Source organism: Anopheles arabiensis, chromosome 3 (assembly GCF_016920715.1).
Source record: "Anopheles arabiensis isolate DONGOLA chromosome 3, AaraD3, whole genome shotgun sequence".
Taxonomy (NCBI): Eukaryota; Metazoa; Arthropoda; class Insecta; order Diptera; family Culicidae; genus Anopheles; species Anopheles arabiensis.
The window spans coordinates 6,216,067-6,232,584 of NC_053518.1; the positions used below are offsets into that span (position 1 = coordinate 6,216,067).

At 50.5% G+C, this 16,518-nt stretch overlaps 4 protein-coding genes and 1 long non-coding RNA gene across 8 annotated transcripts; 3 read left to right on the forward strand and 2 right to left on the reverse strand.

Moving 5' to 3' along the window:
* Positions 1 to 48: 48 nt before the first annotated feature.
* Positions 49 to 9,453, forward strand: LOC120904991 (protein phosphatase 1B). Of its 2 annotated transcripts, none has more exons than XM_040315592.1 (3): positions 49 to 1,518; positions 5,004 to 5,099; positions 5,179 to 9,453. In XM_040315592.1, exon 3 carries the CDS (start codon positions 5,309 to 5,311, stop codon positions 6,413 to 6,415), a length of 1,107 nt encoding a protein of 368 aa, XP_040171526.1. In that variant the 5' UTR covers positions 49 to 1,518; positions 5,004 to 5,099; positions 5,179 to 5,308; the 3' UTR covers positions 6,416 to 9,453. The 2 variants fall into 2 exon arrangements, with proteins under 2 accessions (XP_040171526.1, XP_040171527.1); XM_040315593.1 differs by lacking the exon at positions 49 to 1,518 and adding an exon at positions 1,569 to 1,858.
* Positions 9,136 to 9,733, reverse strand: LOC120904993. Its single transcript, XR_005739847.1, has 2 exons — positions 9,647 to 9,733; positions 9,136 to 9,397 (listed from the first exon to the last, which is right to left on the reverse strand). It is a non-coding gene; the product is annotated as an uncharacterized LOC120904993 (long non-coding RNA).
* A 76-nt stretch (positions 9,734 to 9,809) lies between these two features.
* Positions 9,810 to 11,228, forward strand: LOC120904990. Its single transcript, XM_040315590.1, has 2 exons — positions 9,810 to 10,923; positions 10,991 to 11,228. The coding sequence occupies exons 1-2, from the start codon at positions 9,865 to 9,867 to the stop codon at positions 11,204 to 11,206; spliced, it is 1,275 nt and encodes a 424-aa protein (XP_040171524.1). The 5' UTR covers positions 9,810 to 9,864; the 3' UTR covers positions 11,207 to 11,228.
* Positions 11,229 to 11,377: 149 nt separating this feature from the next.
* On the forward strand, positions 11,378 to 13,110 carry LOC120904992 (metaxin-2). Of its 3 annotated transcripts, none has more exons than XM_040315595.1 (4): positions 11,378 to 11,587; positions 11,658 to 12,249; positions 12,311 to 12,507; positions 12,590 to 13,110. In XM_040315595.1, the coding sequence occupies exons 1-3, from the start codon at positions 11,542 to 11,544 to the stop codon at positions 12,468 to 12,470; spliced, it is 798 nt and encodes a 265-aa protein (XP_040171529.1). In that variant the 5' UTR covers positions 11,378 to 11,541; the 3' UTR covers positions 12,471 to 12,507; positions 12,590 to 13,110. The 3 variants fall into 3 exon arrangements, with proteins under 3 accessions (XP_040171529.1, XP_040171531.1, XP_040171528.1); XM_040315597.1 differs by having other exon boundaries at positions 12,637 to 13,110; XM_040315594.1 differs by lacking the exon at positions 12,590 to 13,110 and having other exon boundaries at positions 12,311 to 12,526.
* LOC120904988 (DNA-directed RNA polymerase III subunit RPC2) lies at positions 12,571 to 16,312 on the reverse strand. The gene is made up of 2 exons (XM_040315587.1): positions 16,092 to 16,312; positions 12,571 to 15,990 (listed from the first exon to the last, which is right to left on the reverse strand). The coding sequence occupies exons 1-2, from the start codon at positions 16,158 to 16,160 to the stop codon at positions 12,655 to 12,657; spliced, it is 3,405 nt and encodes a 1,134-aa protein (XP_040171521.1). The 5' UTR covers positions 16,161 to 16,312; the 3' UTR covers positions 12,571 to 12,654.
* Between the last annotated feature and the right edge of the window lie 206 nt (positions 16,313 to 16,518).

Sequence of the window (16,518 nt, forward strand, 5' to 3'; positions counted from 1 at the left end):
CAATTCTGGCGGCGCTCCGCGCTGTCAACTGCCGTTTTTTCTTCAACTGTCATTTTTTTCTGACAGCGCGTAGCCTACGAAATTGTGCGCGTTCCGTGGACTTTGCAAACTTACAACACACTCTGCTCGCGTATCGCGACAAAACTGTGCGACGGATAAGAAGTGTTCCCCCGCGATCGGATTGTAATCCCCTTACCCCAAAGAAAGGACGACACGGTGGCAACGGGCTGCACGCTACAAATTCCACTGCGAACAGGCAGCAAGCACACCGGCTTCCATTGGCAGGATCGAACACAAGGAGCTCCTGGATTGCGGCGCTACACTACGCTCTGTGCCTGTGGTGATGGTGACACGGGCGATACTTCTAGATTGAACAATACCACACACGCACACGCATTTGCTCCTTGTGCGGGCTGTAAAGTGTATTCCGAAGCACGGCCGGAAGGGCACAAAAGGCACGCACCGTGGCCCTCAAGCTTGCTGGTGCGAGGACACCGATGCACTGGGCGTCAAACAGGTAGCAGCGCGAGCCGTGAAAGCACACCTGGAGGAGACGAACAGGTTGGCAGTACCCCGCGTGCAGGCTATAACAAAAAAAACGAAGAAGACACTGTTAAACGCATACAGAAAATAGCCTTCGATAACCAATCCCGTCTCGATGATAAAGCCCACGACTGAATGCGCAAAAAGCAAGAGCATCGTGCGAGATAAATACAAGACCCTGTAGGCTTGTGTGAACGCGGGTCCATCTCAGAACTCCATCGCCGAAAGTGTGAAAAAAGCATACACGCATTTGGAGCGAAACAGGATAAGCATACGACGATCCCCGTGACACCACACGAAGGACGGAGTGGCTGCTAGGGATCAATGAGGCGAGCTGATGCTGTGATGACGGTGATGATGTGCAGCTGAAACGCGCTCTACCTGTCGTCCGCAACTGTGCCATGAGTAACGAGTGCTGAATGCTGTGTATGTGAGTGTGTGTGCGCCCGTGCGTCAATGTGTGTGTGTGCGTGCGTTTAGTCGCGTTTTAGTTTTGTTTTGTTTGGCCCTCAGTGTCGCGCGCGCGGAGTTTTGCAATCACACCACCACCCCATTACACCCATCACAAGGGGGGCAGCAAGCTGTGCTGGCTCGCTGGCTTGCAATAAGGCTGCACGCGCGTGTGTGTGTCACACATTGGGTCAAACTTAACGACCCCTCTCGCGTCATCGTTGGTCGGTCAGCGTTGTAATTACAGCGAGCGGTCGCAAGGCAAGCTGCTGCATCATACCGCACACCGGTGGACCGTCCGTCCGTCCCGTAGTTGTAGAATAATGTGCGCGTTGCGCGGCTAAAGCACACAGGCCCACCTTCCACTCCGCGTCGTCTGCTCCGAATGAATTGTGGCCATCGGCGTAGCTTAAGCTTGTCCCGGTTGTTCCGCAAGATCGTCGCAACGGAAAGGCACACCCGGAAGCGAAGGCGCGGATTACAGCGCGGACTAGGCGGGGTTGCTGCACCGATAAGTAATCACAGGTAGGTGTGCATCGCACGGGAGCCAGCTCGCTAATTTTCGGCAAACTTTTGTGTTCCAAACAGGCTCTCTCTCTCTCTTCTAACCCACCCCCGGGAGTCGAAGGGGGTGAATTTTGAAGGTGGAGAACTATCAGATGAAAAGGACGACAACTGCAATTTACTGCTGTCATGAGGCTTACGTCCTTCCGATGCCAAGGACCACTACCCTCAATACACCTTTGATTACTAAGTAGTCACATGTGGTGATTGCAATCTTGTCAGTTTTGCTGGACCTCGGACCGTACCGGGCCGTGTCATTCGGCCTCTCCTTCGACTCGAAACTGTGTTCTGAGCTCCGAAGGTAATTAAAATAAGTACTCTTTCTCCACCCCCTCCTTCTCCCACGATACATCAGCATCGTGTGCCCCAGAGAACACACTGCGGCATGTACGCACAGAGGTTTCGAAAACTTTGGCTCGATATTGAAACTTTGTATCATTGCTACGGAGGGGTACGGAGCGACTCACAAGAATCAGCTTTCAGTTGCACATTTCGGCTCGAGTCCAATTAGAAGCAAGAAAAATATCGTTACATTGCAGTAAAGCTTGCAAAGCTTGTTTTAAAATGCTGTGCCCTCAATAAATGGAGTATTGAAGTCCTTTTTTCGGTTCCACCACCCGTCGAGACTTGTCCGATTTACCCTAAATAAAGGACACATCATAAATGCAGCAGGGAGAACAAGGCAGGCGGAGAGGCAGGTTTATTTCGATTCCATAGCGACCGATTTATGTGTCCCTTCCCTTCCTTCTCACGCCCTTCCCTCTTGCGGGCGCCCTAACAACGACGTCGCTTTGTTTCCTCGCCCACAGGTTGATTCATTTTCCGTGAGCGATTGGATTTCCCCTCCACTGTTTGTTGGCGTGAAGGTAGGACGGATGGGGGGAGGGGGTGGAATGGTGGAAGGGTGGTAGGTGGGTAGCCTGTTGTAACATGAATTTTCCAAACCGATGCAAATGCTCGTTTACGTTTCGCCAAGTGCATGGTGCACAAGTGACCGGAGGCGCTCGCTGCTTGTGACTCATACAATCGATGGCAGCAGAATCGCGCGCGCGTTCAACTCGAAACAACATGTAAACGCGTGTGTGTTGTGTGTGTATGTGTGCGAGTGTCGGTGTGTTTTGTTTGTGTGCCCTTACTCATCGGAAACTGTGTGTGTGCTTGTGTGCATTGCAGCCGATATGCAAATGTGGGGACAGCAAAAGGAGTTTTGAATTTGCAAATTCCCTACACTTTATAGCGTCTCTTGTATCTTTCTTTCTTTTTGCTTCTTTTTTTGGTTGTTGTTGTTGCAGGAAAGGTAATTCATGCTAACCTGCTGACGCAAGGAGGGCTTTAAACGCAGAATCGCAGCCACTGATAGAAGAGCATCAATGAGCGTTGTTTGAGCGGGGGAGCAGCGCGCAGTCACGGCGAAAAATAGGTCACGCGGAAAGCGTTTCATTCATACACAGCAGCAGCAGCAGCAGTCCTGTCGCACGTCCTCGTCGTCGTCCTAGTTGTCCGGCACGATGGGGGAGAGAGAGCGAAAGAGAGAAAAAGAGACAGAGCCTTGAAAGGGGGACGACAGACCCATTTGATTCATAAAAGATGCCCGGCAAAAGGCCAACTACTAGATACACCACTGGTGGCGGTGGTGGATCTGTGTGCTGACATTATACGTCCGGCGACAAAAGAGCCACACAGCCACTTGAAAGCAAAGGGATATAGGCGACACCCGGAAGAACGTTCTGCTGTTTCTGCTACAGCTGCTCTGGTTCCGTTCGACCCCAAGTCCGTCAACACGGACAAGGACGAAGAATGAACGATGTGTGATAGATTGTGTCCATGTGGCGTGTGTGCGTGCGTTTATATCATATGAATAGGCGCATCGATTGCCGATGAGGAGTCATCGATAGCAGTGAGGAATAATCCTTTCTGGAGGCGCCTGTAAGAAATATGGCATCGCACACACACAGCAACGGAATGGGTGCAGCAGCACCAGCCCGGAGAATGTGCGCCTATGGAATGTGGTGCATAGGCCACCTCACAATCGCCATTGAATGTCCGTCAGACGAACACTGTCACTAAGCACTCAGACAAAATGCAGGAGGAATTTGTGCCCCGGGTTTCTAAACAGCCAACCGCCACCTTAGAGACGCACCGCGAGCGAGGGAAAAACTGTTTAACTGCTCGGGCCCCCAACCGCGCGCACATTCATATAAATCTGTCGGGGCGCAAAATGGTATTGCGCGCGTACGCGAACAATTTAAAAATAATCTATTTTAAATGATTTAACAATGACCATCGCGCGCGGAACCCAATTGTGTAGCGTCGGGGATCCCCAGTGCGAGCGGGGAAGGGTAATGCAAAATAAAAGAAGAAGCAAGCCATGAGCAATGTGCTGCCGTCGCCGCCTGCTTCGTCTGTGTTACTCTCCCCATCCCATGTAATGTTTTGCTTTTCTGAAGCATATCGATAGAGAGAGCCCCTAGAGCCGCCGCAACGATGTGTGTGTGTGTGTGTGTGCACGCTGTTTCGCATCTTTTTCCCGTCACACTATTTTTAGTGATAAAGTAAAAGCGCACACGAGATATCAGAGGAAATTATGGTGGGGGTGAAGGCTTGGATGGTGAATTTTAATTAAATTGTGTGCAAACATGGTGACGCTTTCGGGTTGAGCAGTGTGCGCCGTTCGCTCCGGTCTCTATTGGCATGGAGGCTCCAGTTTCCTTTCCATCCTCTGCTCCACCCAAACCACATCCAATCCTGGACACACACACTGTATGGGATGGCGCGGTTTGGCTTGCTGCTGCTTCTGCTGCATGTGGCATATGCAAAATGGGCCAGTGGCGCAAACGAAATTTGCTTCCGCTTCCGATGGGGTAATTTGTGCTGGTAAGGGGAGGGCCGGTGTTGGGAGACCGTTGGGAGGAAGCTTTTGACCTTTAGTTCGATTTTCCCCTTTAGTCTGCTGCCATCCTGACCTATCGGCGAGCTTTCAAACAATGGTGTTCCGGTCAATAATTTTGTATCTAAAAGGAGCGCATGCCATCATGCCTCCTGTTGGAGTGTCCGTTGAGTCATGCACCAGTGGATAGAATTACTTCGCATCGGTTCGATCTTGACTTGACTTCCTTTTTGCAGATCGTGACAAAATTTGTATTTTAAAAATCGCTACCAAAGGCGTATCAAAAGCCGGAAATAAGTAGCATACGTGTGATGCTGTGTCGTTCTCAGTATTTAAAAGGTGGTCAATTAAATATCAGCAGCGGTCAGGAATGAAGTTATCGCAAATGAGATCATTTCTATTTTTACCAACGGTAGCAATATGTAGCAAAACGTTACGACATATACCTTATCCTCTCCTCGCGCAAGCACACGACCATGAGTTGCTTGTGGTTGCTTAAATCCGTTATTATGTTATGTTATCGTTATCTAATTTTGTTTCTTTTTATCTTGCTTTTCAGAACGTAGAGATAATCGTTTCACATTAAACTGTTAACTGATAAATTCAACAACATCATCATCATCCGGGAGCGCTATAACCATTCGCCTCAGAGAAGGTAAGTTAGAAACCTTCCGTACCACGAGGCGAACCTTCCCTTTTCTTACTCTTCTCATTACTTTGCTCATTTGGAACAGTTGGGAAAGTGACGGACGGCTTCGATCTCTACCGTCACACGCAGGCAATCTCTCCACCGGCCGTGGGTCTGAAGCGTGTCGCAAAAAAACCAAAAAATCCCGTAGCTTATTACCGAGATAGCCGAGAACGATGGGTGCCTTTCTGGAGAAGCCAATGACCTCCAAGCACAACGAGCACGGCGAGGGCAATGGGCTGCGGTACGGCGTCGGCTCGATGCAGGGCTGGCGGTGCGAGATGGAGGATGCCTACCACGCCAAAACCGGGCTGGGCGACAGCCTGGACGACTGGAACTACTTCGCCGTGTTCGATGGGCACGCGGGCGACAACGTGGCCAAGCACTGTGCGGCCAACCTGCTGCAGCGCATCATCACGACGACCGAGTTCGGCAACAATGACATCACCAAGGGCATACACACCGGCTTCCTGCAGCTGGACGAGTCGATGCGCGCCATCCCCGAGCTGGCGTCCGGGCTGGACAAGTCCGGCACGACCGCCGTCTGCGCGTTCATCTCCGGCCAGCACCTGTACATAGCGAACTGTGGCGATTCGCGCGCCGTCCTCTGCCAGAACGCCCAGCCCATCTTCACCACCCAGGACCACAAGCCGATCCTGCCGGGCGAGAAGGAGCGCATCCAGAACGCGGGCGGCTCCGTCATGGTGCAGCGCGTGAACGGCAGCCTCGCGGTGAGCCGGGCGCTCGGCGACTACGACTACAAGAAGGTGGCGAACCTGGGCCAGTGCGAGCAGCTCGTGTCGCCCGAGCCGGAGATATTCTGCCGCGACCGGGAACCGGCCGACGAGTTTCTGGTGCTCGCCTGCGACGGCGTCTGGGACGTGATGAGCAACGAGGAGCTGTGCCAGTTCGTGCACAACCGGCTGGAGGTGTCCGACAACCTGGTGGACGTGGCGAACCAGGTGATCGACACCTGCCTGCACAAGGGCAGCCGGGACAACATGAGCATCATCATCATCGCATTTCCGGGCGCGCCGCCCGTCTCGGAGGAGGCGCAGAAGCGCGAGGAAGAGCTAGAGCAGCACCTGCGGGCCCGCATCGAGCAGATACTGGGCGAGATGAGCTCGATCGAGTACGGCGCACTGCTGAAGGAGCTGGCCCGCGAGGATATTCCCGACCTACCGCCCGGCGGTGGCCTACACGCCAAGTGTTCGTACGTGTCGAAGGTGTTTAAGGAGCTGCATCCAAAGCTGGCCGAAACGTGCGAAATGGGAAACTACTAAAGCAGGCAGGCAGTGCGGAAATAGAACAAACAAAAAGGAAAGGTTATAAAGTAATAATTAAAACAAAAAGATGCAAAGATGTCCCACACCCTTCCCGGTGGTGTTGTATCCTCCGCCCAGTCCCACACACTCTTCCTTCCCAGCGAGCACTTTGGCATGCGCGAATGTGCCGAACAAGTGCTGGCTGGCGGGGTAAAATCGCATACAAAGGAATATAGCTGGGGACGAGCATCTTTTTTTCTACTGCAATCATTCAAATCAGGCAGTGAATTGATATGATGAACACACACACAGAAACAAAAAGCCCAAGCATATAAAAGGACGGAGATCGTAAGGAGCAGTAGTAGCTAATAAGGCTGTGTTCATTGTTGCTGTTATAGTGAAGAGAGAGAGAAAAAGAGAGAAAAAACACAAAATAATGAAAAAAGTGGACATACATACTGAACATACAGGACGTACACAACGCAACACAGCAGCGCAGATTGTCTTCAAAACATGGGTGCCAAGTGAGTTGTGTGGTGAGGTGTCGCAAGTAAACAATTAAAACAAAAGCTATACACTGTACAGAACACACACACACACCATCGGCGCCATTTTTTCATTTGATTAGCGGATAGATGGTAGTATACTTAGCTCAACACTTGTAGGGACCGGTAAGGACACAGTCAAAAGAAGAAGCAGCAGCAGCAACAGTAAGAGCATCGTAAGAAACAAAACGTTTAAGTTACATTAATTAAGTATGTTTTTAGTTTTTAAAGTACTGTCTGTATTATTCTTCGGATTAGCAGTTTTAAATCTAAATTTATGCCGTGTTTTGGGGCGCTGAAATTAACGAACCCTTATGCTAATTAACTACTATATGAATGTGGCAGTTGCGTATAAGTATTGCGCGGATCTATTGCTTTCTTTAGTTTGTGCTTTCCGTTCGTATTCTTTTCACTTTCGTCCACTTTGTCAGGACGTTTTACGGTTTCCATTTTGTTTCTCAGTGAAATGATAGTGTAAGACTAGGCCGATAGGTTTGTTAGCGTGTTGTTGTGATAGTGCTAAATATTACTCGCCTACCACTCCCCCCTATCTGCCATCCCCCCTTCAACGCTTTACTCTCGCTCTGTCCCTCCCTTCTTGCAAGTGCTGCTGTTTTCAAAAGGTATATTAACTAAATTCAAGTTTGTTTGTGTTGCGATTGTCGTATAGCAGCGCTCTCAGCTATGAACAATGATAATGGATTACAAAGGAAGTAAAAAATACTACACACAAACACTACACACACCCGAAAAGCGACAGCAAACACACACATTTCTCGTATAGGATTGTAAAGGGAGGGGAGTAAGCTGTAAAAGTCATAAAAGACATGTTATATTGTAGCGTTGGAGTCGATGGAGTTGGGTTGGGTAGGGGATCAGAATTTAAAAAAAATGGTAACGGGTAACGGGGAATGAGATAAAGGGCGAAAAGGGAACGCGAAACACAGGAGTTGATAAAATGTATCGTAGTACGTTAAGAACCATTAACAAAACTATCCTTCACATCATACTGGTCCTTTTTTGTTTGTTCTTACTGAAGAGAAATGATGTTGTGATAAGACGTAAACACAGAAAAGGAATGAACATACGATGTCCAATGGGGGCACAGACGAGTAGAACAAAGAAGTGTAGTTTTGAGCATAGAAAAGGTAACAGGCAAGTGAGGAACACACACGGCAGAGCAAACAAAACACGTGTGAAGGAACAACCATAAACGAGTTCGATCTTGCGTGTTTTGAGGCATGTGTCTGGGACTCGCTGTTCAAAGCCCTTCCCTCCTACTCGTGTTAGGTTTCTTGTATAAGCAATTTTCTGTTAAGATAAGATGTTTGGGAAGAACACCACTCTCCCGCGTCCTTACTTTTTATTCACAATACGTGAAATTCATTATCTTGCACTGCATCAAAAGTAGAGTGGGAAAAGAATGGGAAATAATCGATCGAATGAAGCAACGACCCACAGCGTCCACGAGAAAAGGATGCTAGGTTGCAAAAAAAGGCAAATTGTATTAATATGTTTACCAAACATGCAAGCAAACAAACAAATCCCTTTTTTGAATTTGGTTCCAAGCTTTATCGGTTTGGTTTGAGCACTGGAGTAGCGCAGTAAAAGTGTCCAATGCGATCACACCGGAGTAGAGACCATGGAGTAGACAGAAGGGGGAGGAAAGCATACTAAGTGTAAAACAAGTAGTAGGGGGAAAAACATTCCATAAGATCAACACACACTCACATACATACACAAAGCACACAAGCCTACTAGATTAGAACCCTCGTGCAAGGGGGCATGTTGTTCCACCCTTAAAGGATGGGATTTGTAAAAAACCAAGCAAGCAAGCAAGCAACAAGACCATGTGCGAAGATTCATTTTGTACCGGACAGAGAGAGACAGCAAGTGTCAGTGGAAAAACAACTCCCAGCGGGAGTGATTAGTATTTCATCATCCTACAAGAAAGTTTAATGTTTGGCTGCGTGCGTGCCCCTTGCAAGAAGTTAATAATATCAAGTGCGCCCGTCGTTTGTGTATACTAGCTTTGCGGTGTGTATATCGCTCGCTCTAACACTTCCCTAGACATACATCCCCTCCCCAGAGTACGTGGGGATGCATTATGTTTGTAGTAGTTGCAAGAAGAGGGCCAAACGTAAAATGCAATCAAACCAACAAAAAAGAGAAGAAAAACATACTCACCCAACATTCATCTATACATTCAGAACTATATTTTTGCATTTAAAATACGCGAGATGTACCGGTGGTTTCTAGGAGGGGGAGTCGTCTTCAAAGACACGAGACATCGCGCGTTCCATTGAGTGTGTGCTGTAAAACTTGAAAACCATCACTAGAAAAAAACGGAAAAACACTACACAAAAAATCCAATGTAATGTAGCTGTCCTGTTTCGTAAGAATCTGGAGGCCAGCTTCCCATTTGAAAACATACACCCAGACACACACAAAAATACTGTAAATGAAAAAGAAAATAGAGTTGGTGTTTTATTGCTAGAAGACCGTTTGAAATATGATGCATGTGTGTGTGTTGTTTGGTGTGTGGTGGAGTAGTGTATTTCGGCTGGCAAAACCTGTGCTGCAGTACATCCGAAACGGTCATCCCGTCTCAATGCGGAAGTTTGAACTTAACGAGACGTGCTAACACACATTACGCCGTTGTTTACCTATTGAAAAGATAAATATAACAAATCGCTTATCGTACCTGGTCGTTTTGTGCCGCCCCGGGGTGATCATCTGTTATCACCTTTGAGGAGAGTAATTGAACTGAAAGTGAAAATGGCTGCTCCCGTGCGGCAAGTGAAAGCTGCACTGCCCGATGGTTACTGCGATGTGTGAAGAACATTGATTCCGTGGCTGTGACAGTGATTGCACGCAGCAGCCCAGTTGTGTCAGTGTGTTAATAGTGTGCGCTGAAGTACGATGTTCTCGAAAGGCGTTTATTCTGTGCTAGTTTTAATGATTTTCTGGAAAACGGAAGGAATTTTGTGTAAGGAGAATGAAAAAAGCGGCAAAGACATATCCGGCCTCAACCCTTCGTTCTACCTGACAACGGATTTTATCCTTCATCTGAACGAACTCATCAAACACCTGGCAGTGTACGCGCTGGATGATACGGTCAACTCTCGACATGCGCTCGACCATGCCGGTGCCATGTGGAACCACACGGAAGTGGTGCTGGAAGAGATGCTTCAACGATCCGCATCGGATAATGCAACGAACGTTTCACTACACGACGCTCTGGATGTGATCCGACGGGAAAGGATTCACTTCATGAAACGCGTATCAGATATTGATGCAACAGCGCTAATCGAACGCTCGGGAAAGTATCCCGCCGCCATCACACACACCATGCAGTCCAGCGTACACGGACTTACCGACGTGTCGGCCAAACTGTTGCGCGTGCTGGCCGGCACGAGCGAAAGGACGGGACGGGCCAACCCGACCAACACAACCATCGTCCTGTTCCTGGACGTGTTTAACCGTGCGATAGTGGACACGCAGGAAAACTTTCAAACCCAAATCAATCGTGCTTTAAGACGCGTAAAGTCCCGTCTCGCTTCCCTCGATGCGACGACCGCACTGGGGCAGTATCTGATGAAGTTGGCCGAGTTGTACGCGTTGCAGAAAAGCGATATTAACGCAAAGCTGGCGCTGATCGGCACGTCCGTGAGTGAGAAGATGGAAGCTTTCAGCACAATGGTCGACAGCCAGCTAACCGCTGGCCTTACGGGTTTGCTGACGGATGCTGCAACGTCTTCGGGGCATCAGTTCCTTTACCTCTGCCTAAAGCGCTACGTCTACTCGTACTTCGATGAGGCGCGGGCGGTGGCCAAGCTGCTGCACTGCGGTGAGCCGGAACTGAGCACACTGCAGTACCTGGTAACGGTGGCCGGACCGATACTGGAACGTGCGGCCATCTCGGACAGTAGTGCGACGAAGATGAACGCTATCTGCAGCTCAACCGCTTGCACTGATTTTGTAAGTGTTGTTTTCGTTTTCACATTTTACATCCCTTCAATGGTTTCATATGGTTTCTCTTTGGCAGTATTACCTGTCCTTGGGGGATCAGATTCTGCTGGTCGACACGCGGATACAGAGCTACGTAGCGTTCATTCACTCGGAGCTGGCGGAGCTTGAGCTACGGGTATACACGTGCGTCCAAGCTGCTTCAATGGATATGGACGCGTACGTAACTTCGATCAGATCGAGGTTTGGCGTCTGTTTAACGTCGGGGAATGTAAATTTTGTAAATGGTGCTTAAAATAAACGAAAATTATTGATTGCTTTCCTGTTCTGATTTCAAATGTAACCGCCTGCGAAATCACATGGTCGGAACAGCTGGCACGTGGTCACCAAGAAAAACAACCATCATCATAGCAATCTTTGCAAACACAACCCCCCATGTTAGCTCTATAAACCTTGATTCGCGCTGTCAGTTGCCGTTTTGTTGTGATTGCTCGCTTCTGCTGCTGGTGCTGTGAAAGTCACGGACGAGAGTTTTTACATAACTTGCGCTGAGGATTGTTGTTTATTTTGTGCTGTTCGTCATTGGTGCTTTCTGCTGGGTGCTAGCAGCAACCCTTCTCTCACAAACCAATGGCTTCAACGATAGAGAACTTTTACCAAAAAACGGCCACCGCAGGTAAGTTGTCCGTCTCTGTTGTGTGAGAAGCTTTTGTTTGATGATCTCACCACCGCCATCCCCTATACAGCCATGAAAGATTGGCCCCGCGATGCCGTACTGTACCAGCCGTACGAGGAGGAACAGATCCTGCTGGCAGAGAATGCGAGCTGCCTGGCGGTACGCACCTACCTGAAAATGCTCAACCTGCCGGTCGCGCTGGAGCAGCGGGCGAACGCCGAGTTCATGTCGCCGGGCGGCAAACGCACCAAGCTGCCCGTCCTGCGGGTGGAAAACTTTATCTACGCCGAGTTCGACCACATCGTTACGTTTTTGGAGAAAAACTTTAACAAATCTCTCAGCGCGCCGCTCACGCCCGAGGAGAAGGACCAGATGCGCTCGACCAACTGTCTGGTGGAGCATCTGTTCACCACGGCCGAGCAGTACGTGAGCTGGATCGATCCGGAGGTGCGCAACACGGTGACGAAGAAGCGCAACGGGTGCGTGTTCCCTTTCCCGCTCAACCACGTGCAGAACTGGCGCAAGGAGAGTGCGGTCCGGCGGCAACTCCGTATGGCGGACTATCTGCACGAGGGCATCGACACGATTATGGGTGAGGTGGACCATCTGTGTCAGGATTTGAGCAGCCGGTTGGGCGATAAGCGGTACTTCTTTGGGGACAGGTAAGTCGCATGGCCTGTGGTATGTTCCAGAGTCTTATTTTATTGCTTTTTCTACTTTTAGCCCCACGGAACTGGACGCTCTCGTGTTTGGACATCTGTACAGCATCTTCACGATGAAGCTGCCGAACAACGTGCTCGCACTAACCATTCACAAGTACAGCAATCTGAACCAGTTCTGCAAAAACATCGACGAGACGTACTTTAGCGTGAAGGGAAAGTAATCTCCCAGAGGTCGTTCGCTTATTTTCGAAAATACATGTGAGTTGTTCTGAATGTATATGAACCTTCTCGTAGTGAAAATCTCATAACAAGTTGAGAAAATTAAACTGTAATAATCAAGCTGCATTCTTTATTCAAACTCTATAACATTAATCTTCGGCCGTAAAGCGACAATTCCCTTCCATTCTAATAGTTCTGCAACTTCAACCGCGGCACAATGTTCATGCTGGTCAGCTCCTGGAACAGCAGCTTGCACGCGTACGGCATCGAAATCGTCGACACGCTTGCCGACGAGCGACAGTTGTGACACCAGGACGAGTAAGCCAACCGGCCGCACACATTGCACACATCCACATCGAACGCGTCGGACGAAATCATCAGCCGCTCCATAATCAGCATGCTAGCGCCGTACGAAATCAAACAATCGCGCTCCATCTCACCCAACCGAAGGCCACCCTCCCGGCTACGACCCTGCGTCGGTTGGCGCGTCAGTACCGCCCTCGGCCCGCGGGCACGTGCATGCATCTTGTCCTGCACCATGTGCTTCAGCTTCTGGTAGTACACTGGCCCCGAGTAGATGTACACCTCGAGCGGTTCGCCCGTAATGCCCGAGTAAAACACATCCTTGCCGAGATAGTTAAACCCATGGTTGAACAGCTCGTCCTGCAGATCCGAACACTTTGATCCGCCGAACGCGGTGCCGTAGTGAAATTTGCCCTCCAGCACGCCCGCCTTACTGCCCAGCAGCTCCAGCGTTTTGCCGACCGTCATACGGGACGGGAAACCGTGCGGGTTCATCACCATGTCCGGCGACATGCCGTAATCGTTGAAGGGAAGGTCTTCCTGCTCCACAATCAGCCCCGTCACACCTTTCTGCCCGTGCCGGGAGCTAAACTTGTCGCCAATTTCCGGACGGCGCGTTTGACGCAACAGAATCTTGACCAGGAACTCTTCCTCATTGTTGGTCGACACGAGGACCCGCTCGGCGTAGCTCGGCTCGGTGCCTTTGTACGTCACCGGTACCGCACTGTACGCGATCGGCTGTTGGCCGGATTCTTTCTGCTCGATCGGATTGTTCGATTTCACTGCCGGCATTTCCTTGTTCACCATCGTTTGCTTGCAGGTGAGCCGCTCGCCCGGCGACACGATACCGTCCGTATCGAGACACTCATGCTTGGCGATTATCTTCCCAGTCACTCCATCCTTCATCGGGCCCATGATACGATCGAACGTTTGGTTGCTGTACCGCTTGATCGTACACTTGCTGTTCTTGTACACGAGACACCGGCCGTACCCACGGTCGATCGACGCTTTGTTCAGTATCAACGCATCCTCAATGTCGTACCCGGAGTAGCTCATTACGGCGACGGTTGCGTTTTGGCCCGCCGGCAGCTTGTCGAAATTCGTCAGTTCGATCGTGCGCGATCGTACCATCGGACTCTGCGGATACACGATATTGTACATCAGCGTGTCGATGCGGTTCTTCTGATTGTAGCCGATGATGCCCATCGCCTGCTTTCCCATTGCACACTGGTACGTGTTACGGGGGCTCTGGTTGTGGTGCGGGTACGGTACCAACCCGGCACAGACCCCCAACAGCGTGAACGGTTCAATCTCCAAGTGGGTCGTCTTTTCCGGATCAATGTCACGCTCCTGGTACGCGATGAATGAATCATTCTCCTCATTCACGTCCAAATACTCGATCAGCCCATCGTGCAGGAAGTCATCGAACTTGCGCAATCCAAGCTTCATCTGCTCGAGGTGCTCCTGCAGCACGAGCGGACGCCCCGCCTGCACGATAATGTACGGCCGGCACAGTCTTCCCCCGTCGGTGTGAATGTAAACGCAGCGCTGCGTGAACGACGTATGAATCGACACGAACGCACCGATCAGTCCACGACGGCGCATCATACGGAACACCTCCACCAGCCGCCGGTAAGCGATCGTCACGCCCAATATGTTACCGTTGATGAACACCATAAACACCTTCGGATTGTTGATCGTTTCACCACCCAGCAGGCGGATGTCTTCCACGCCCGCATTGTACGCCAACCGTATGACCGGTTCCTCGTCCACCTCCGTCGTGATGTGCGTCATGAGGGCGAGATTTTTCACCAACCCGCACGCCTCACCCTCGGGCGTATCGGAAGGGCACAGCATGCCCCACTGGCTCGGCTGCAGCGAGCGTGGCCCCGACACTTTGCGCGTCTTCTCGAACTGGGAGTTGACGCGCGTCATCATGCCGAGGGCGGAGATGTAGCTGAGCCGCGACAGCACCTGCGTAACGCCCGCCCGCTCCATCTTGAACCGCTTGATCGTCCAGTTGCCCGTCGAGATGGCCGTTTCCAGGCCGGCTGTAATCAGCGCCTCCCTCATGTGCTTTCCCACATCGAACTGGGCTGCCTTTATCTTCGGAATGTTCTTGTCCGCAATCATCTTCAGCTCCCAGTTGAACCGCTTGAACAGATCCTCAAACATCAGCGAAAGCAGCGAGCCGGCCAACTCCAGCCGCTTGTTGCCGTAGTAGTCCCGATCGTCCACCGCACTGCGATCTAGCTCGGCCGCCATCACGCGGCGTATCATCAGCGCCACGTAGATCGCTTTCACCTGAAAGTTAAAGCTCGGTACGGGCACGTGCGCCAGGATCGTAGTGGCAAGTAGATCGCGTGCCTCATCGGCGGTCGTTTTATACTTCGTTGCTGCCGTTGTGAACCGTTTCGCAATCAACTTCGACCCCATATACTCCAACGCACGCTGCTGCGTAAACACCTTATGGTTGGCCGCTTCCAGCAGCGACGGTGCGAAGCGCTTCTGCGTCTCCGGATCGATACCGACGAGCTGCATAATCTCCTGATCCGACGCAATGCCCATCGCCTTCAGTATGATCGCGACCGGGATTTCCTCCGTCATGGAGTTGTGCTTCAGATAGTACCGGCCGTGCTTCGTCAGCAGGATGGTGCGCGATTTCTTCTCGTGCGTCGAGCTCGTCACCTGACACTGGATCACGCCGTTGTAATCCTCCGTGATCATTTTGTTCCAGCTCAGCTGCTCCTGGATGAGAATTACCTTCTCCGTGCCGCGGATGATAAAGTAACCGCCCGGATCCATCGGACACTCGTTCACCTTCGACAGCTGGTAGTCCGATTTGCCCGTCAGCACACAGTTGGACGAGCGCAGCATTATGGGCATACGGCCGATGAGCAGCCCGTTCCGCACGACACGCTGCGTGCCGCGGGTGTACTCAATGTCGACGGTGATCGGTGCCGAGTAGGTCATGTCCCGCAGCCGGCATTCGTGCGGTGTGGTGGATTTCGTGTTGTTGAAACCCTCCTCCACATCCGGCTTGCCGACGTGTACGTTCAGGTACTTGAGGTAGAAGCACGGATCGGCATCACTCTTTACCTCCTGGTTGGCCTGCACAATCTTCTTGATGTCCACGTTGATGAAGTAGTTGAACGAGTCGATGTGCTGCTTTACCAACCCCTTCACCTGCAGGAACGCCGGCACCAGTTTCCATTTTTCCTGCCAAAGAGAATTACAAGCAGAAGGTTACACTTAGAGCACGTTGCGAGGATTTGCATGATGCAAGCGTGTGTGTGTGTGTGTGTTTTCCCCTTTCGAACCTCTAGGGCACGTTGCACTTTCTTGTAGTTTTTGCCCTCTTCCTTCCAGTGTTTCTCCTCGCCATGCATCGTGCTGGCGGTGGGAAAGGTTCGTTTGCAGTTCAGCACAAGTCAGGAGTGGGAAATGTGTGTGTTTTCACGAAATTTTACTGATTTTTTGCAACGAAATGCAACGCACAGCCAGAACGTGCTCGGTTGTAAACAACGTTTTGACGTTTCGTGCCGGTCGGACAGGGGTGGCGAACTACAAATTTTAAAGGATGCGTATAATTTTATAAATAATTTACTCTTTATTTCACGATTCAGTGGCAACATATAACATACTTCTTGAAACACCATATTAAAGCTGAAATAGAAAAGAAATATTATTTAAAACATTTAATCGAAATATTACAAACCACAAATCTCGCTTTGACATCTCTGATGT

What these genes read in the sequence shown, in the direction of transcription:
- LOC120904988 (XM_040315587.1), bottom strand. Translation starts at nt 16,160, where the DNA reads ATGCATGGCGAGGAGAAACACTGGAAGGAAGAGGGCAAAAACTACAAG. An exon ending in AAGTGCAACGTGCCCTAGAG is followed by an intron (nt 15,991 to 16,091) that starts GTTCGAAAGGGG and finishes TCTCTTTGGCAG; the next exon opens with GAAAAATGGAAACTGGTGCC.
- LOC120904991 (XM_040315592.1), top strand. Translation starts at nt 5,309, where the DNA reads ATGGGTGCCTTTCTGGAGAAGCCAATGACCTCCAAGCACAACGAGCAC.
- LOC120904990 (XM_040315590.1), top strand. Translation starts at nt 9,865, where the DNA reads ATGTTCTCGAAAGGCGTTTATTCTGTGCTAGTTTTAATGATTTTCTGG. An exon ending in CAACCGCTTGCACTGATTTT is followed by an intron (nt 10,924 to 10,990) that starts GTAAGTGTTGTT and finishes TCTCTTTGGCAG; the next exon opens with TATTACCTGTCCTTGGGGGA.
- LOC120904992 (XM_040315595.1), top strand. Translation starts at nt 11,542, where the DNA reads ATGGCTTCAACGATAGAGAACTTTTACCAAAAAACGGCCACCGCAG. An exon ending in CCAAAAAACGGCCACCGCAG is followed by an intron (nt 11,588 to 11,657) that starts GTAAGTTGTCCG and finishes TCCCCTATACAG; the next exon opens with CCATGAAAGATTGGCCCCGC. An exon ending in CGGTACTTCTTTGGGGACAG is followed by an intron (nt 12,250 to 12,310) that starts GTAAGTCGCATG and finishes TTCTACTTTTAG; the next exon opens with CCCCACGGAACTGGACGCTC.